The sequence below is a fragment of the Pinus tabuliformis genome, chromosome Q (assembly GCF_031772625.1).
Source record: "Pinus tabuliformis cultivar Carrire ecotype Pingquan chromosome Q, CPIR1, whole genome shotgun sequence".
NCBI classification, from domain to species: domain Eukaryota; kingdom Viridiplantae; phylum Streptophyta; class Pinopsida; order Pinales; family Pinaceae; genus Pinus; species Pinus tabuliformis.
In genome coordinates this window covers 659,505,998-659,528,150 of record NC_142296.1, presented here as the reverse complement: position 1 = coordinate 659,528,150, position 22,153 = coordinate 659,505,998, and the positions used below count along the sequence as shown (strand labels likewise).

Below are 22,153 nucleotides of genomic sequence, written 5' to 3'. Positions count from 1 at the left end.
TCTATACGGAACTAGCCCCGCCCATTTAAAAAAAAAATATACAATGAAAAACCAGTTTAAATAAAACAAATCAAGATTTCACCTAAAACTTTTCTGTCACTCCCCATGAAATTAGTCATTTCATAGTCATTTATGTAAATGAACCAATCATAAAATAAAAATTAAAAAGATTATTTTTTATTTTTTCAAAATTTTAATGAATTTTATAAAATCTATTTAGAAATTTCAAAACTAATTGAAAATCAATTTTTTTAAACGGAAAATAAAAACAATATAACCTATTTTTAACATTTATATAAATAATAAACTATTACACAAAAAATACAATAATATTTTCTTACACAACTATAATCTTTGAAGCCAAAACTATGCTTATTGAAAATAATTATATTGCATGATTTGATACCTAAAAGTGCATTTCATTTACTGCAACCCTAGAATATCACTGAAATTCATAAGAATGAATATCTTTAATTTTATTGTAATTAGAAATTATTATTAGAATGTTTAAAATTAATTATTGTAAGAATATTTAAAATGGATTATAATGTGAATATTGTCACTGAGTTCAATGATATTTTCCTCTATAACTATAGTCTTTGAAGCGAAAACTACGTTTATTGGAAATAACTACAGTACCTGCAAGTTTATTGCAATTCTAGAATATATTACCGAAATTCATAAAAAGATTGAATATCTTTAATTTTATTGTAATTAGAAAAAAGATTGAATATCTTTAATTTTATTGTAATTAGAAATTATTGTTAGAATGTTTAAAATTAATTATTATAAAAATATTTAAAATTAATCATAATGTGAATATTGTAACTAAATTTATAAATTATAGCCACAAAATTAGTAAAACATGATATTGTATGGCTTAAAAATGGTAATAAAATTTTCATATTGTCTAGCTTGAGAAATGTTTGTTTATTTATTTTAAATATTTCTTTTCCAAAATTAAACATTACCATTGACGTTTACCAATCCTATTAACCAGTAAAAAAAATAAGAACTAATAACACAACAATTAGTGAAAAGTGAAAGAAAATCGGAAGCTGATACTTATTCCATGTCACAAATAAAAAACCTAATTGCATGTGACTGACATAAAAACAATTGGTACAAGTTCCTTGCATATTATAGAAGGAACATAAAATTTATTTATATTAATTGGAATATATTCCAGGTTTTGTTTCAAATTCGCATCGACTCCGATGCTTCCACGCCAACTCCACGTTGTCTGCAGTGTGCACGTCAAGAATACACATTTCGGGCGGCTGACAGGCTACCTGAAAATTCTACTCACCATTTTTTCCTACACGGACAATAATGACACTTGGCAAGGCTCAAGTGTGCTACTCTGCCACGGAAGCTTCTGGGCACCTATGTTTCTCTCGGCCCACGCGTCACGCTTTGCTTTCCTCTCCTATATAACGCCCTTCTCTGCCTCAGATTTAAACGGGTAAATGCTCGTAGGACTAAAATTTATGTTTCTCTCTTCCGTTTCTTGGCAAGGTACCCAAATCTGTAGCAATCAAAAGGAATTTTGGTGATTGCCTCTGTGATTCTGTAGCAATTAAAGGGAATTTTGGTGATTGCCTCTGCGATTTTGTGGCAATTAAAAGGAATTTCGGTGATTGCATCTGTGATTCTGTAACAACTAAAGGGAATTTTGGTGATTGCCTCTGCGATTCTGAAGCAATTAAAGAGAATTTTGGCGATTGCCTGTGCGATTCTGTTGCAATTGGAATTTTGACGATTGTCTGCGCTATTCTGTAGCAATTAAAGGGAAATTTGGCGATTGCCTGCGCGATTCTGTAGCAATTAAGGACAATTTTGGTTATTACCTGTGCGATTCATAGAAGGTATAATCAGTTGATAAGAAAAAGGAGATGGCAGTGAATACGCCTCTGTTCACAATTGCAGCTGCAATTGCCGCCATTGGAGCTTTCTGGAGCTTCGAATCTCATCGCCATCCATCGACAACAGATACCCATCATGTAAGTATTTTTCACTGAGTATTACTTTTTAATCTTTATGAGTATTTTGTGAAGAGGGGAGGGTTTACTTAAACATACCTGGAGCCAGGTTTTCTAATGAGGGTGGTTTTTGGGTGCGCAGGATGAAAGTTATCGCCGGAAGAACGGCGAATTAAATGGAAAATCAAAGGAGCCTCGGCGGGCGGTAGGGTTTGCTCCGCAGTTTGATGGTCTGCATTTCTACGAGACTCTAATTAGGCATTGATTATGAATTTATGTCAGTGGAATGGAATTTTACTCCAACGTCACAATTTTTACAACCATGTAACAATACATTCACTTATTCAATTTCAGTTTTACTCAAGCTATGAACCGTTTAACAATATATTCACTGATTCAATTTAATAGTATAACGTTTTGGACCATTTTCATTTTAGGTCACGCACAACGCTCTTTTCCGATCACACTTTGCAATTATTCTTAATTAGGTCTTACTGAATTTTATCATCAACATAAGCCAGCATAATCACATTAATGTGGTTGGTATATGTTATAAGCTTGAATGTGACATTTTTAATATATATAGATTTAAAAATTTAATATATAAAACTTTAACACCCTACTTTATTTCGAGAGCTTGAATATATATATATATATTAACAAGAAATTTATATATAAAACTTAACACCCAACTTCATTTTCAAAATTTTAATTATCAAATTTTTATCAAACTTTAAACACTAACATAAACCAAGCTATTTTTCACTTAGTTTTGTCACAAAGCAACCACAAACACTAATACACTCACACAAACCAAGCTATTTATTACTAAGTTTTCTCACAAAGCAACGCACCTCCAATCGACGCGGGATTATAGCGATCCATTTTCATGAACAAAGTAAACAACACTTTGGGACGAGTGTCTTCCATTTTGTCATCGTGGTTTAGAATTAAAATAAAAATAATGTCTAAAATTTCGGACCAAAATATCTTCCCTGACTACCAACCATGCTTTCTTGCAACAAAAATAAATAAAATGCACCCGTAGGTTAATGGCCACAGGGTTCCGGCGAAAGAGGTGCCCTACACGATGGATTGAACACACCAACCGAGATGGTCACATGCACGACCTCCAAAAACCCTTTCTCTAAGGCTCCATGCGAAACAGACTAAACTCTGATTGGTGGAAAGCAAAACATCGTGAGATCATTTGACCGTGCAATGCCGAGGCAATGGAACCATGCTTGAAAGCATACTAATGAGGGCGAACCCATGAATTTACGAATCTTGGACGAATCTTTTATGTTTTTTACTTTTTATAGTCGCTGAATCATGCCAAGTTTACATTCAGAGTAACCAAAATTTCACAACTCTGATGGTGTGATCAGTTCTCTGATATGAGTGGTGGATTATTCAGTAGCAAAATGTTGAGGGTAGAACCATGAAGCAAGACTCTGCGTGGAATTTGAAAAATTCTCTAAAGGCTTGAAAATGACAGTTTCAAAACTCAGACAAATTTAAAATCATTTTTCTCATGTTTTTGCAATGAATGTGATGGTGTGATCATTTTCTTTGTTTGAGCAATTGAATTTTAGTCACTTTGCAAAATAAAAGTTTTGAGGAATCTTTAAGATACACGAGGAGTCCAAATTTGACTGAGTTAGAAAGGGGTCGAGTTTATAATCAGATTTCACAATTTTTCGCCAGGAATTAAACTGTAATGTCCATTTCTTCAACATATTTGTGCATTTTTAGGTTGTCCCCGAAAGTGAAGCAATTAATGAGGCAACCTCCTCACTCTTGACACTGAGCCTAGAGACATAACTCACACTGGGTAAACTTCGTTATCAACTTGTGTGTGTTCTTTTATTTGATGATTGTTTTTATGTTTCCTCTTCTTTAAAGTATGCACATGTGGTTTTTCACTCTTTCACATGTAATCATGTTAACATTATAGAAGTAAAAGATCTTGGCTAATTCTGGTAGCTAAGAGAATCTGGATTAGAAGTGTAGCAAGAAAGTCTCAATTTGACTTTACCTTGGTCAAATTGAGAAAATTAAAATTGCCACATCAACCAACAATTTGAAAGCATTTAACTTGTGTGACATGGCTCTTGTCACTCAATTAACTTAGTAAATTCGAGTTAGAGGGCTTGTAGTTCAGTTAAACATGTGTGATTGCTAAAGTTTAGTAACCTAATTCAATTGTATCCAGTTGTGTTCAGTTAAACTAGTTCTAACAATTAATGGAACTAGTGCAAGGTCAGTTGTGCAGTGGGATAACAATCTAACTTAGTGATCATCCAGTTAACTGATCAACTAGCTCAAAATAGCTAGTGCATGCAAGGAATTCAAGTTCCTCAGCTGTTGTGGAGATTCTAAGGTAGTGTAACAAGTAGTTGTAAAGTAGTTTGAGTGTACAGGTGTTGCATGTACTCAGATGATCAATCCTTGGGAATTGCACAATCAATTGGAGGAAAATTCCTAAAAAATAGGGGCTAATTCCTCAAGATTTGTGCATGAAATAGGGGCTCAAGCAGAGGTAGAAATGGACTAAGTTTGGGTTAGATCTTCCTAATGAGCAGAGATATAGGTTATTGACTTGCGAGTTGTGCTTAGAGCGGGTAAGCAATTGTAATACATTCTCTATTCAACTTATTAATGCAAAGAGGCTTGAGGAGTTTTACCCAGTTGGGTTCCCTTAGAAAAATATTGTGCATGTGTGCTTTTTCTTATGCATGTTTGTGAATGCTGTTCTAAATTGTGAATTAAATTTCGTAGATCAGTAGATTAGAATTGTGTCTCTTTATTTTAGATGAAACTTCTTGAGCAGATGCAATTATATCACCATATTTCTACATCGAATAATCATATCACCATGATGAACATCATCTCCTACATTTGGCTCAAGTTCTTAATCTAAAAATACATTATCAATATCATCTTCATTGAGAACATTGTCTAGTCTAACATCTCCTTGAACTTATTTGACATCTTCGTGATCTGACACATGATATACTAATTTCTCTTGTACACCATCACCCTCTTCAACATTATCATATTCTTCCACTACATTATACTATATCGGCCTTCCTCTTAGATCATATCTAACAACATATGATGAACCTGCTCTACCTATAACCTCTAAGTAAAGTCTTGTTTGCATTGGCTTGGAAGAACATAATGATCCGATCCTAGCTCAAATGACCTTGTATTAACCATGGTAAATACATTATCATGCTGAGCAATAGTTCTATTAGGATCATTTTCATTCATTTGTAGCCTATACCATTTCACATCAAACATAACCAATTTAAAGAAATAAAAGTGACACTCAAGTCTGTCATCCAAATACCCATAATATTGATTTTCAAAGACGTGTGGGTGTGTGCCACTTCTAGAGGAAACATTAGTGACCTTAAAGACTGTGTTTATCCAACAATCAGATGTTTTCCTCTTTTCATCCAACCTTTTTCATGAAAATTTTACAACCATATTACTACATAGTCTTGTGGTGTTTCAACTGCAATATGCTAAACACATAAAAAAAACATTGTCAATTAATAAACATGTTCATATAACTTGGAAAGTATCTGGAAAAAACACACTTACATTCACATTAGTAGTATTATATTTATAAAATAACTTAATAAAATATTGTAGGTTGAAAATGCATGCTTGCCTATTTGTCTTTCAAACCATTTTCTAAATCAATTTTCCTCTGTGTAAGATTAGCACCTCAAGCGCAATGAGCTTCTCTAACCAATGCAGAAACCCCTCCCCATAATAACATACCATAACATTGTTCACATGTTTCAATCCATGGCCTCATCCAATCAAGATTGTTTTCAATGTATAAGTGTAGTGCATCCCACTCTTCAGCAACTGTATCAGAAAAACATACACTACAAGAAAAAAGGTCATTAGTGAGGATCATGCCTGTGATAGACCTTTAAGGTCCATCACCAATGTGACATATGGTGACGGTCTTTAAAAAAACGTTGTTGTAAGTGTATATAGTGATGGTCCTTTAAAGTTTGTCACCAAAGCCATTTTCAATAACACTTTTGGTGAAGGTCGTTAAAGGCTCATCACTAATTCTCTCTTTGGTGACACTTTTGGTGAGGCTCGTTAAATGCCCATCACTAATTCTCTCTTTGGTGACACTTCTAGTGACGATATTTTATTGACCGTCACCAATGATCTTTTTGGTTACTTTTAGTGACGGTCAATAAATGTTCGTCATTATTGATCATTCCAATGAGTTTTTTATGACGCTTCATGCCTGTGACGGACCTTTAAGGTCCGTCACCAATGTCACATATGGTGACGATCTTTAAAAAATCGTTGTTGTAAGTGTATATAGTGATGGCCCTTTAAGGTTTGTCACCAAATCCATTTTTAATGACACTTTTGGTGAGGGTCGTTAAAGGCCCGTCACTAATTTTCTCTTTGGTGACACTTTTGGTGAGGGTCGTTAAAGGCCCATCACTAATTCTCTTTTTGGTGACACTTTTAGTGACGATATTTTATTGACCCTCACCAATGCTCTTTTTGGTTACTTTTGGTGATGGTCAAAAAATGTTCATCATTATTGATCATTCCAATGATTTTTTGATGAAGCTATGTACTTGTTACTATATTTTTTGTCAAAAGATAATGATTTAAGACCATTGTTGTGGAATCTTTTTTATTATGTGTCCAAGGTCGTAGTGGTTATAATAGTTAGTCAATTTGTTAACAATTAATTAGTGTGTATCATTTCCCTCAAGTCATAAGAATATTTCTTTCCTATGAGTCAACACATGATTCATCTCTATTAAGTTTATGATCTAGCAAATTTCCTTTAAATAAAGTTCTACTAGTGTGTGTAGGAACTATATTATTTAATACATAATCAAGCTCTATCAATTCTATTAATGAGAGAGACCTAGCACTCCTCAACACTCATGGCACACCTTAACATGCTTTGGAACAATACACTAACATTCCTTGGCACCTCTCATGTCTTGGATCATTTTTGTACCTAGAACATCTTACCATGAGTAGGATGCCCAAGCACATGTTGGCATGCCCTAGCATAGCATAGCACTCCCCTATTATGTGTTGGCATGCCCTGGAACACCTTGGCAAAATATTGCATTGAAAAACATTAGAACTTGGTACACATTGGCACTTGGCATGTATTGGAACATATTATAAGTGTGCCTAGCATGCCCCTTTTGAAAAAAGATAAAAGTCCCGACTTATTAACCTTCTTATGTGTTCATTTCTTTGCATTTTAGCTTGTTTATTCCTTTTGTTGCCTTGAAACTCCTTGACGCATATTGGCATACTATGGCAGCATGCACATCCTAGAATGTCTTAGCACCTAGAATGCCTTGGCACTATTTGGCACATGCTAGCACACTCTAGCACTTTTTGACATTCCCTGATATTACCTGGCGTGCCTTACTCGTGCTTAGCATACCTTGTCACTCCCTCCTTGGCATGACAACTAGCACTCATTAACACTCGTCGACGCACCCTTATATTCATTCACTTCCATGCATTTTGACCTAGTGCTCCCTTGTGTTGTCCTAGTACTCCCTAACACTCCTCAACATGCATTGGCACTCTCTAGCACACCTTAGCACTCTTCGATATGCTCTTCCACTTCATAGCATGCATCACACTCCCTAACGCACATTGGCACTTGGCACGTGTTGGCACTTGGCAAGTATTAGCATGTTTGGCATGCGTTGAGATGGCTTGGTATGATTTGGCATGGTTTAATATTAAATTTATTTGAGATCAATTACTGGAAACTATATGAGAAGAAACGGAGGAAGATTTGGCACTTAGAATGCATTGACACTTGGCACTTGTGTTGGTTTTCCTAACATGATCCTCATGGAAAAGGTAAATTGATGACTTATTAACCCTATTATGTGCTCATTTACTTGTAGTTTAACTTGTTCCTCCCTTTTGTTCCCTTGACAATCCTTGTCATGCATTGTCACACCCTTGTACATCTTGGCATGCCTTCGCACTTGGCACGTCTTATCTTGTTTGACATGTCTTCGTACTATCTGGCACATGTTAGCATGCCCTAGCATTCCCTAACACACCTTGGTAGTCATGACCTTACAACTAGCATTACATTTTTCCATGACTTGGGAACATTACATTCACTAGAACACCTTGGCACTCCCTAGTTTTCATGCCCTCTGTTATCCTCCAAAATGTTCCACGCTAATGAGGAGATCGACAAAGGTAATCACAGACCAAGCTTTTAGTTTGGTAGCTAGCCCTACCAAACCAGAGAGCGCTCTCTATATGAAATCACAACAAAGAGATGACTCGAATGTAAAAGATTTTAGGCTAGATAGTTAGGTTCAAGTGGGTTTTAGAAAATTTAGGGTTTTGTTGCTGGATAAGGGAGAAAAACCAGGTAGCTAGGTCAGAGGGTCAAAGGGTTACAACAAAAAATACAAAAAGGAGAAAGGCAACATTACTTTTGTGATGGATCTTAGGGTTTTTCGGTGTAGTGTAGTGTTTAGAAGAATCGAAAGGTATTAATAAGCACGAAACATGAATTCATTAAGCAAGAAATAAAGTAACACATAATGATTTTTCCATCAAAATAGAGTTTTATGCAAAGAATTTTGTTTATAAAATGTAAGGAAAACCATTGAATAATTGATGAATGGAAAGAGAACATTAATATCTTTCGTATAAAGCTATAATAGAGAAAAACTAACATCACAAACTTACTGCACATGAATTCCTAGATAATAGTTGCAAATTGTGTCATTTGATTTCCAGAAAATGTCCAAGTACAACCTACAATAGTTCTCTCCTCTGAAATCCAACCCGTTCTATCACTGAGAAACTAACACATAAATACCAAAACAACATCTCCCCACTCTTAGGGGTTGAATTAATGACTCTAGGAACTATTCCATGAGGTGTTCTAACCAAACCCTAATGTCTAGGGAAGTTAAAAACGACTTCTACAATTAACTTTGACTCCAACCTCTCTCATAAATAAGGTCAAATTTACATCAAAACAAATTATAAATACTAACCACCCATTATTTACATTTACTTTTACCCCTCACATTCATCTGCTTCACCCTTTTGACTTTTACCAGAGTCAAACTAGGAATTACAAAAAATTACACAGTGAAAATTTTACAAAAATCTCAGAAATTTACAAGTGTACAGCGAGCTGTTGGAGGCCATTTTTGAGTGCCTTTCTGAAGTCCAAATCTAGATCAGAATCTTTTTATGGAAATCTAGGAGAGTGTAGATGTCCTTAGAGTATTGTTTCACTCAAAATTACCAATTTTTGGCTGAGATATGGCCATTCTCCCAAGGTGTCTCCAGGTGCGCAACAAAATGGAAAGAGAGGGGCAGAAAGGTGATTTTTGGCCTCTTTTTTGAAAATTTCTCAAAACCTGAGCCCCAGACCAAGAAAGTGGGAAAATGGGGTTTGAGATGGGGTCATAAGCTTTCCAAAAATGCTGATTTTACATCATTTGGAGCCCTGAGGAAGAAGCAAAGCATGAGCTCACTGTGCTACTAGACAAAAAATTGCCAAAAAATTGCAAGTCTGCACCAAAACACAAAATTTTCTCCAAACCCTCCCAAAATTTGTCCAAAGATGCCTCCTTAGCACACCCAGAACTTGCTAACACTCCCTATCATACACTATTATTCATTCATTTCCATGCAATTGAAACTAGTCCTTCCTTGTGTTTCCCTGACACTACCTAACATACCTTGTCAATGCCTCCTTAGCACACCCAAAACTTGCTAACACTCCCTATCACACACTCTTATTCATTCATTTACATGTAATTGAAGCTAGTCCTCACTTGTGTTTCCCTGGCACTCCCTCGCATGCGTTGGCGCCACACCCTAGCACCTGACACCTCTTGGCATGCCTTAGCACTTGGTATGTCTTGGAATGACTAGCATGCCTTGGAACTTTCTAGCATGTGTTATCACTTCCTGACATTCCTTGCACACCTTGGCACTCCCTAGTTGTCATGCCCTCATAGATAGCCTTACTTTTTTTGTGATTTTGGAACCCAACCAAGTCATTGAAAAAATAGTGTTGTCCTTAGACGAAAGTCTCCCTTTGTCTAAAATTGTTTTTTCCATCCCCTTATCGTAATCATAGGCTTACCTATTGCAAGTCCTATTATGAAATTATCCTAATACACTTCGTCCTTGGGACACTTGGAAGACACTCTTATTTGTTTGTTTCCATGCACTTTCACCTAGTTCTCCCTTGTGATGCCCTCACACTCCCCAAAACTCCTCGACATGCATGGACATTATTTGGCATGTGTTATCATGCATTTTCATTCCTTGGCATGCCCTGACACTCCTTAGCTATCATGCCCTCATAACTACCCTTATTGGTTTTAATACTTGGGAACCAAGTAAGTCCCACCTCAACTACAACATCTTGACCAAGTTACAGTTACTACAACTATACTAGCTCTTGTTCACCTAAGAATGGCCTATAACTCATCTTAGGCTACTCATGCCCAATCTTAGCTCATCTCACTTAAGAAGTTACCAAGTCAAGGCTCACGTCTAACCATGGCCATAAAACAACTAAGCAACATAGTTTACATCTTGACATGGCATAGCACCTGGCATGTCTAACAATCCCTTGGCACTGTGTGGCACATGTTGGCATTCCCTGCATGCCATGGCATGCTTTATCACTCCCTATCATACCGTACCACTCCTTGACATGTCGTGGCACTCTTGCATGCCTTGGAACTACCTAGAATATAACTTTGTCACTCCCTCCTGAGCATACTTGGAATTCACTAACGTTCCCTATCATACACTCTTATTCATTCATTTCCATGCATTTTGAACTAGTTTTCCTTTGTGTTTATGCACTTCCTAACACTCCCTGACACGCATTGGCACACCCTGACACGCAATGGCATACCCTGGCATGTTGTCCTAACACTAGCATTTCTTGGCACCACCTAACATACCTTGTCGTCCCCTCCTTAGCACACCTAGAACTCGCTGACACTCCTTGTCACACACTCTTAGTCATTCATTTCCATGCATTTGAAACTAATGCTCCCTTATGTTTCCCTGGCACTCCATTACACTTCGTGGCATGCATTGACACACCCTAGCACCTGACACATCTTGGCATGTTTCCATGACTTCTAATATGCCTTAACACTGCCTAACATACCTTATCACTCCCTCCTTAGCACACCTGGAACTCGCTAACACTTCCTGTCACAAAATATTAATCGTTCATTTGCATGCATTATTTTCACCTATTGCTCCCTTGTGTTCCCCTAGCACTCCTTAACACTTCCTAGCACGTGTTTTTGATGGACAAAACACTATATATAGGGCAGCTCATCCTCCATTTGTGGACAAGTAAATTTGGTTGGGTAAGTATATAATAAGAAGTGCGAAGATAACCAACCAAGAGAAGGAAACAAAGAGAGAAGATTTTGGTGTTGTTTATGGGTCTGTTTTAGGGCTAATAGATCCACATGTGCGAAGGAAGGAAGAACTATCTACTACAGAAAAGGTCGAAGATCTTGTTTTTGTCCAAGAAGTCAAATCAAGGAAGAAGATAAGCAAGGTTACACGCCGAATTATAATAAGAGTTCATACCATCCAAGCGAAGAAGATCAAGGTTCAAAAGGTTGGTCAACCACACGTTCTAGGGTTTATGCAAGAGGGCCAAGAACTACAGATCTGATCCATGGAACTGGAATTTGAAGGATAGTCGAGTTATTGAAGGAAGAAGCCTGATCATTGTTTACTCAAGGAAAAATAAGGAAGTTGAATCAAGGAGGCTTGTGACTTGGTCTTGGAGAGGTCATTGAGTCAAGGGTCTAGGCCATGGTCTTGGTATTCGTCAATTCAAGTCTATATAAGAAGAAGATCTCGTTTGGGTTTTCCTCCCATGTTGGAGAGGTTTTGGCCCCGATTGATCGCATATTCTATGTGTCTCTTGTCTCCTCATTGTTTATGCATCGGTAGATGTTTGATGAAGAATATTGTTTTGAGCATTGTTTGTTATTGTGGATTAGTCTTGAATGTGTTTGTGTATGAAAAATTGGTTGGGTTTGTAAAGTATGAGTAGAGCAGTGTTTGATTGATGCATTCTTCCTACAATAAAATGTCTCTTACTTAAACAATTAATTTAGTGGAAACATGGGTATTTGGACAATTATTTTGGAATTTATGCACCTTACAAGTACATCAACTCATATAATGCATAAATATAATGGAAAGTTGTAACGTGTTGCATCATAGAAAGGATGTTGATAAAATATGATAGCTTGAATGTACATGATAGTTTGGATAGGTGGGGAATAACTCTTATTTAGTCATAGTAGCCTAATCAATTCCTTTTTTAATATTTAAATGTCCATGATGATTTTGAAAGTAGGTGGGTAGCAATTCTTACTCATGTCATAGATAGCCTAACGAGTACTTTTCTCTATCTAGAATGATACTAGATACAAAACTTTTTTGTATTGTGTGCTTCTTCAAATATTTTTTATAATATATCATGTTATAAAAACTTTAAAATAAGCTTCTCACTTTGGTTCTTGCATTTGTGGTAAAATCTGAACCCAGCTTCTGAAAGTAGTGTTATTCTAGAGGATACCAACAATATTTTTCACTCCATGAAGGTTTTAACCTATCTTTAGTCTTTGATGAGTTTTTTTGGATGATTGTACTTTAAAAATAAAGATGCATTTGTAGTTTTCTCACTTGCTAATTTAGAATCAATGAAAAAAATCAAAATAATTACTTACATTTATTTGTAGAGTTTCCCTGAAATTGATGGAACATGGTGATTACATCAAATGAGTGTGCAATTGAATTTTGAAATTTTATTAATGTCCTCAATGCTTGGAAAATGTAATGGGATCAGATGATAAGTTAACATGTAAGGTATTTAGTGAGACATTGCTTCTCTTCCAAGAAAAGTATATATAAACCAAGTGCAATACGAGGGAGAGAGAGGATTCTGTAATGTGCAAAGCTTAGTTGTGTGGGTTTGGGGCTAAGGCATAGTTGCTTCATTTAACTGAAGTAAAATGAGAGGAAATGAGGCAATGCATACTTTGTAAATCTTAGCTATGAGGATTTGGGGTTCAAGGCTTAGTCACTTCACAATTGAAATAAAATGAGATCAAATGAGACAAGGAATTTCAAATTATTAGTTATATGTAATGACATTAAAGTGAGTAAACACAAAGTATCAAAATTCGAAGTAGAATCAACCCTTGTGTATGCAAATTCAGTCAAGCATTTTTTTATGGCTAAATTCCCCCTCAAATATACATTTGATTAATGCAAAAGCTTAGAAAACCACATCTATGTAATCGAGGTATCCCTCTTAAATGCACAAACCTTTCCCCTTGGCTTCCCATTGACTTTGAGGTTGTGTTCCCCTACACCCTTATATGCTTACTAGGGATACTACACTCCAACATGACAAATTCTAAGATATATTTTGATAGGGGGGATGAGGGTTTCAGAAATTCTTGTTGCCACAGGAAATTCTTGCCATGTTTAGTTCAACAATACGTAAGCAAAATTTTCATGTAGAAGGATCTATGGTGCTTTTTCAATTGTGAGAAATAGAAATGCCATACATTATGGTGATTCTTGGTACAATATTACCGATTCATGGAGAAAGATCAATGGTTCCTTGGGTGGAACTATACCAATGTGTGGGTGGGGTGGCTCATGAGATTCATTTTTTACTACCATCACAATGAACTACAACCAAATTGACTCATGAGATTCATTTTTTATTGCCATAACAATGAACTACATCCAGATTTGTTATAAAAGATTGCATTGTTAAAAGTTAATTTTTAGCTTTAAAGTTTGACATAATAATTATAAAACCAAATCTCATTTGTTTGAATAACGTGGAAACCCATAATATTATTATTAGATAATTAAATATTAATAAAAAATATTTATAGTTTTTTGTTTAATTATATAAAATCCAAATCTGAATTTGTTTAAAATTAAACTTACAACATGGTTAATTATTTTGTAATTTTGAAAAGTAAAAAATATAATTTTTTGAAATGAGTTTACAATACGATAAGAAAATATACATTCCATACATTTTGATATATTCATAAAATATATATTTTTTTAAAATTTATAAAAAAATAAATAATTATAATTAAAAAATTTAACGATCATCCAATTTAAAAATTTAATTTCTATTAGGTTTTCTTTCTCGCCTTAGTGTATTCGAATGAATGTTGAGTAGTTGAAAAAAAGGAAAGACCATTTTGCCGGTTTTCTTCCCCCTTTAGTGTATTCGAATGAATGTTGAGTAGTTGAAAAAAGAGGAAAGACCATTATGTCACGTTTTCTTTTCTGCCTTAGTGTATTCGAATGAATATTGAGTAGTTGAAAAAAAATGAAAGGCCAGAATAAGTTTTCTTCCCCACCTTAGTGTATTCGAATGAATGTTGAATAGTTAAAAAAAAAAAAAAGACCATGGGCACAGTAAAATCTGATCTATGGCTATATGGAAACAGTGTTCTTCCCCCTTGAATGAATGTTGAGTAGTTGAAAAAAGAGGAAAGACCATTATGTCCGTTTTCTTTTCTGCCTTAGTGTATTCGAATGAATATTGAGTAGTTGAAAAAAAAATGAAAGGCCAGAATAAGTTTTCTTCCCCACCTTAGTGTATTCGAATGAATGTTGAGTAGTTAAAAAAAAAAAGACCATGGGCACAGTAAAATCTGATCTATGGCTATATGGAAACAGGTACAGGTCACTAGATCAATCTTTAGGGTTTCTAGATCGATGGCGATTCTTAGAATTGATTTGCAATTTTTTTTTATATTTTCACATGAAATGTACGTTGAGTAGTTGAAAAAAAAAAGTAAAGACCATGGGCATAGTACAATTTGATCTATGGCTATATGGAAATAGGTACAGGTTGTTGGATCAATTTTTATTTTTAGGGTTTCTAGATCAGTGGTCATTCTTAGAATTGATCTGCAAATTTGTTTTATATTTATATGGAAACAAGTACAAGTTGTTGGATCAATTTTTAGGGTTTCTAGATCGATGGCCATTCTTAGAATTGATTTGCAAATTTGTTTTATATTTTCACATGAAATGTTGCAGTAATTTCATGGTTGAATTTGGATGCGTTGAGAAATAAGATTGAGGAGGATCTCTTCAATGGCTTGCTCACAAAACATGGATCTACTTTCGATGGGCAAATTTGGACCACGATGGAAGGACCAGAAGCCTTGGTCTTCTTTCAAGAGCCCAAGAAAATACTTGCACAAGTACCTTTCTCTCCTCTAATTCCTTCCTCGATTTCAATTGCTTGAAACAATCTACCAACTTTTTCACCTGAAATTAGGTTATTTGGGTTTTGCTTTTTAAGAATTTAGCTTCAAATGAACTAGCCCACAATTACTATATTGGCAATGAAATTTATATTAAATATACACTGAACTCTTATAGTAATTTGGTAGTATACCACACCAAAAATTAGAAAAATAGTAGTTTGGTAGCATACCACACCAGAAGAAAAAACAAAAAAAAACAACAACGTAGACTTCTCATGGTAACTCCCTGCCCTCCCTCATTTCAATGCAACACAAGAAGATTTTCTTGCTCTCTTTCCATTTCACGGCAGTTCTTAGTCAGAAATCTCAATTTCAATCTCTATTACCAGAAACAGAACGGAAGTCTTCATTTTTTAAAAAAAGTATAAAAAATGGAACAGTACGCAAAACTGTTTTATACGGTAGTTTTTGTTTTTTAATACAAGAAACTAGGTTTTCCAAAAATAGTTCATTTCTTGAAACTGTTTTATGGAAAACGTTAATCTGGTTCATTTGCAATATGGATCTCTTCCCGATTGGATGTCGACATGAATCATAAAAATCATTGTTTTCTGGATATTTTTTGAAGGCATTTTCATAGTCTATGGTTAGAAGTCAACCATATATAGCTTAGGTGCTAATGAAATAGGTTTGTTGCAAATAGGTTGGGTGTTCTCCCTAGTGACAACACCTTGCAATAGTGCTTAATATATCTTTAACAACATTGACTATTTAGGGATTTTATTAGTTAAAGTTATGCTATTTTTTAAATTGTAGCCATTGATGTGTAGTAGTGTATGGTTAAGTTTTTACAATTTTTTTTAATTATTTTTGTGTTGCTTTTATTTAAAAATGGATTTAGTGATTGTATCTAATATTTAAAATGTGAATTTTTATATAAAATTATAAATTTAAATGTATAAGGTTTTTTTTTATATATTTTTATAAACTAGTAATGTATATAGATATTTTATATATATTTTTATAAATTAATAGTTAAATAATTTAGTTAATTTTTCTAATTAATTAATTATTTTATATAAACATTGGGATACAATAATTTTTTTTTCCATTGGTCTGGTTTATAACCTCTCAAATGATTGGAAAAGGATTTGGTAAAACCATCCTATAGAAACTTTTATCAACTATTAGACTATCTATAATGTTAAATATCATAAACCAAAGACATTAATTTAATATATAAAAAATAATAATTATCTATTATCCATTCCATTAATAGTTTTATCCCATAAATACTTTTCTCACCGGTTATAAGAGAGATTATGTTAGGTAATTTGCAATAATAAAGCTTAAGAGCAACAAGCTATTGATTAATATGTCTATAGTACAAACATATTTCAACTATGATAAATATGGAAAGTTTCATAATTACATAAAAATATTGATAGAAATAATTGTAAATTTATAAAAATAAACAAGTCTCAAAAATCAAAATACAAAATAGAAATCCATCATTTAATAAATTTTAAATACAAAACAAATAGGATTACTACTACAAGAAAATGCTCCTCTTAATTTATAAATAACCAGCGTAGATCTATCTCTCTCGAGCATCAAGAGAGATCAAATCTCTCTCTCTAGCTACAAACCTCTTTAAGTGAAGAGATTTTATCCTCTCAACGCTTGCTCCACAGTTAAAATGGATCTAGGTTGCTTTAGTTATTAGCCTTTGAATAGGCTACATTGCACAAAAATACCATGAACCAAAACCATGGGTTAGGAGTACCATGGGAAAAAACCATGGGCAAGAAAAAACTATGCATTGGAGAATTTTATGTTTTTTAATTTTTTTATTTGATTTGATTTTGTTTTATTTTGACTTAGTTTAAATGCTAAATATTATAACATATTCCCGAGGTGGAAAGGGCCTCTTAGCACAAAAATCTAACAACCAAAAATATACTAAGAGGGACTTAGAATAAAATACCTAATGACATTTCTTTTCAAGACTTCGAGGTCTCTTTGGCTTGTTTTAATTTATGAAAGAAAATTGATGAGAAAAAACTAATAAATTAAATAAATATTAAATACAGAACCATGGAATCTAACAAAACCATGTGCAAAAACTAGCAAATTAAATGAATATAAAGTACAAAAGCATGGAATATAACAAAACTATTGGCCATAACATTTTTTCAAAAGTTATTTTAACATAAACAAATCTAGGGACTAAAAAAGAATGGTTTGGTAAGTTCTAACCATGGGTGATAACATTTTTTTTAAGTTATTTTAACATAATCATATTTAACAACTAAAAATGAATGGTTTAGTATGTTATAACCACAAGTGATATTTACATATAATATTTAACTAAGTAGAAATTAAAAAAAATTACAATTTAATAATTTATTTCACTTATTTATATTGATCAACCACACTTGTTAATTGGAAATATTGACTCACATAACAAATTTTAATGGATCCAATAGAATAAAATAAAAATTAATAAAAACTAACTAATATCAAGAAAGAATATTTAAATTTAACTATTAAAATTTAACATAAAATAAATTTACTATACAAAACCATATATGATGCATTAAAATAATTAATATAAGAAATGACTACATATAATAATCATTTAATCAATGCAAATACAAATATGAGATAGCCATTATACACTTTAACAATAATTATGGTAAATAATATATACTAGCCTAGATCCATCTTAATTTAGGATATACCAACACCCTAAAGGGATCAAATCTCTTTTATAAATCAGTAATGTGTATAGATATTTTATATATATTTTTATAAATTAGTAGTTAAATAATTTAGTTATTTTTTTCTCACAAACTAGCTATTTAATATCTAGTTCAACTATACTTTTAAAATATTATTATTATTATTATTATAAATATTAGTTTTCTATTATAATGGATTAAAGATAAATTTTTGAAAGTTTTCTCTTTAGATTTTGTCTTCAAACACATGTTGTAGTATTTATGGTTCTGCAAGTGGCAATAGTTCAAGACAACCCTCTATTTTTGGCTCTATATCCAATGGAGATCAACTCAATCTCCACCATCTTGTTACCCAACCAAGAAAATAATAACCCAATAACTGTGTGGAAAATGATACAATAGATCCCAAATTTGAGGTCCACTCATGTCACATCCAAGAATATATACAATGTATGTGGGATCATGTACTCATCCGGAAAATGCAAAGGCTAAATCAAACTTGAATTCAGTGCCAAGTGTTTCTTCACTATTGTATTTGCTAGCCTAGAGGATCAAACATGGGTATTCAAGAATGGCTTATGTGAGAAATGGAAGCTTTGTTTGTCACTATAAGTATTAAGGAATTGCCAATGTGAGTAGCTAAAGCCTATGAGCAACTAACTATGAACCATAATATTCGAAAATGTTAATAATGAATGCTTGGTTTTATATTTCATATTTTTCTTGTTTTTTCTCTCTCCTCATTTCTTGAATGTGAAACAAATGCTTGGTTGTATGTTTCATATTTGTCTTGTTTTTCTCTCTCCTCGTTTCTTGAATGTGAAATCTCCAAACTCTGTTTCTCGTCTCGTTGTCGTTTCTCGTTTCGTTTCCCCTTTCTAGTTTCTAGTAACATAGATTTCAAGCCCTTCCTTCTAGCTTTGGTTGAATTTCTGCATTGCTCTCAACTCCAAAAGCAGGTGATAGAAGGGATGGGTAGAAAGCTTGGTACCCGAGATAGAGTTAAAGAGGAAGAAACATTGAGTCAGACACTGCAAGATTCCTTTCGTGGGGTAAAAGGATCACAACAAGGCCACAATAAGCCCCCGAGAGAGAACGAAGATGCTACTGCATGCAGTGGTAACAATCAGAGTATGGTGCAGCGCCGTATATTAAGGTCCACCAATGACATCATATTAGCAAAAATCTAAGCATGAAAATAGATTGAAACAAAAACAAAAGGGAAACCCTCACTAACTTGTCAGGCCCTTACTCAATAATCGGGCAACATTTGGGTATGAAAAATCAGGGATCCCTTCTTCAAAGTCCCTGTTTTCTTTTATAGATCTCTTCATATTGATGGATGGCTTTGACCCTCCTCGAATGGCCATTGGATGAGTGCTGGGCAGTTGCATTCGTCAAATTTCCTAGAAACTATTTGAAATTTTTTAATTTAAAACTTTTATACAGAACTTTGACTTTCGCATTTTGTAATTTGCTGCATATGTTTTCCACTCATGCCACATTTGTTTAAATAAACTACATATTTATTTTCTTTTGATTACATTATTCAACTATGGCCGTGGATTTATCCTAGAAAAGTAAGGAAAATAAGGTACGTTCCAGGGAATTGAACATATGTTTTTTCATCACTTGTATCAATATACTTTGACAGCACGGGCACGGAAACCCGAACCCATTGCTTCATCGCACTATGGCCGATAGAGACTTTCCTAGTTGTTGAGCACAACACATAGCCCATATCATTCGAAGGTATACTGGTGTTATTCTTTCACCTTGAGATGGATATATATTTGTTTTATTGCAGCAGGGAAACAACCGCTACATTATGATATATCAACTATACTCAAAGGCAAAAACTATTTTTCCTGTACAACCATGTTGAGAGTAATAAGTATCTTCCCATGTGTCATCATAGCAACAGATTCCATTTTTCTAATTCATTATGTTTCTCATTCTAGTGGCCGCCATTATTGTGCAAGTTTCTCCTGTCACTTTTTGCCTCCATGAAAGTTGATAAGAAAATGCTAAGACAATGCTAAATGTCAAATTTTAGCAGACATTCTGAAAACCTTTTTGATCCATTTTCTAACATGGTCCACAATCTGCTTTGATAGTACTACGATGTATCTCTTCCAAAACTTGATTGTCTTTCATAGCTGGACAACTAATTTGATAAATGATCTCTTTAAATCTGTCTTGGACTCGAACATTATTGGATGTTCTTGAAGATGGGCCAAGTGTTCACCCAAAATGTCCAAACATATCAATAACAACACATAGTGTAATAGAAATATTCATCCTCATCCAATTATTAAATGCGGAAATATTCCTCTAAAAGCCTGGATTTCCCATACACTGGGGCTATTACTTATATAACCCCTGGTTTTAGTTTCTCTTGCATGTTTGGTGATTCAGCTGGAATATGTCAAAATATAGAGTTCCTTGATGTCTTCACTCCAACTTCTTCGATGCCATCTCAAAGAAAGGCTCAAAGGATATTCCAAATATTATCTTTAGTGGTGGCCATTTCGACCCGAAAGGCCAAGTATCCATACCATCAATCACACTCTTCTATGCATGTGTACATTAACAAGCAATTTATCATCAATAAACATTGTTGCAAGACAATAATTGTTCAAATAAATTTCTGAGACGTTCTAGATATCTAAAGAGATTTCCTTATAAATCTCAAGTTCAGCAAAGCATCCAACATATGGATCATGAAATAGTGGATCCTCACACTAATATATTCACCATGGGACTAAGACAAATATATACAAATTGTAAACTCCCTCATGTAGATGAGAAAGTGGTGTTGGAAACTATCCATGTTAGAATTGACATTCTTACCATATTCAAATGGTGTGCTTCCTCAAAGTAAACATTTATTCAATAATATGGCCACTCTCCCACATGTGTCACTTCTCCCAATCCTCACGCTTAATTGGCACACTGCACCTACGCATTTCATTTGACAATGCGTATGTCTTGGTACTTTATATCCACTGTAGTGGGCCTTCATCCCTCTTCTATTACAAAGAAAACTTCTCAAGGTAGGGGAAATCACAACTCCCTGCCCTCCCTCGTTTCAATGTAACATGAAAATCTTTTCTTGCTCTCTTTCCATTTCACGGGAGTTCTTCAATCAGAAATCTCAATTTCAAGCCCTTCCTTCCAGCTTTGCTTGAATATTTTCATTTCTATTAACTCCAAAAGTAGGTGATAGAAAGGATGGGTAGAAGGCATGGTACCCAAGCTAGAGTTAAAGAGGAAGAAACATTGAGTCAGACACTGGTAGATTCCTCTCGTGGGGTAAAAGGATCACAACAAGGCCACAATAAGTCCTCGAGAGAGAAAGAAGATGCTACTGCATGCAGTGGTAACAATCAGAGTATGGTGCAACATTGTATATTAAGGTACCATTAGCATCCCCTCAAGACTTTGATTGTTGAGGAGAGAGAAAATATTTTAAAACCAGAATCTGGAAAATTTGAGGCTATAATTAGCAAAGTGGAAAGCTTGCACAATTTTGTTTAGAGACCTCGTGAGAAAGTTACAGATGCTGATACACTCTTTGATCTCATATCCACACTCCTCGCTACTGTTAAAAGATCACAAAACAATGATGGTGATGCTCCAATTGATTTTATTAGTAGTGATATTCTAAGAAACTATAGTGACCAGGGATATGGAAGCAGGTCTTTGGAGGGAAATGACGATCAAACCCAAATATTATGGAGAAATATTGGGCTTTTAGTTGCATCTGTTTTCCAGCATGTGGCAAGAATTTGCACTATGCTTGGACCAATGGATAATGAACCCAAGCAAAGGAAAGCTATAGTACAGAGAAAACAGACTAAGCCGACATAAAGCACTGGACCTGAAGAAGTGAAAGAGTCCCCAGAAGATGAAGAATTAGAAACATACAAGAATGTGGCAAGCATATTTAACATTTTGCGGAAACAAAAGGAAGGCAGATTAGAGAATTTGGTTCTAAATAAAAAATCATTTTCCTAGACAATAGAAAACATCTTTGCGTTATCATTTCTAGTAAAGGATGGTAGAGTTGAAATAAATG

The 22,153-nt window shown here is 34.2% G+C and overlaps 1 protein-coding gene across 1 annotated transcript; it reads left to right on the top strand.

The window, feature by feature from the left end:
* The first annotated feature begins 1,474 nt into the window (after window positions 1-1,474).
* Window positions 1,475-2,407, top strand: LOC149221254 (uncharacterized). Its single transcript, XM_089382939.1, has 2 exons — window positions 1,475-2,003; window positions 2,125-2,407. The coding sequence occupies exons 1-2, from the start codon at window positions 1,896-1,898 to the stop codon at window positions 2,245-2,247; spliced, it is 231 nt and encodes a 76-aa protein (XP_089239065.1). The 5' UTR covers window positions 1,475-1,895; the 3' UTR covers window positions 2,248-2,407.
* The last annotated feature ends 19,746 nt before the right edge of the window (window positions 2,408-22,153 follow it).

Coding starts and splice junctions, on each gene's coding strand:
- LOC149221254 (XM_089382939.1), top strand. CDS start 1,896: ATGGCAGTGAATACGCCTCTGTTCACAATTGCAGCTGCAATTGCCGCC. Junction 2,004..2,124: donor CGACAACAGATACCCATCAT/GTAAGTATTTTT, acceptor TTGGGTGCGCAG/GATGAAAGTTATCGCCGGAA.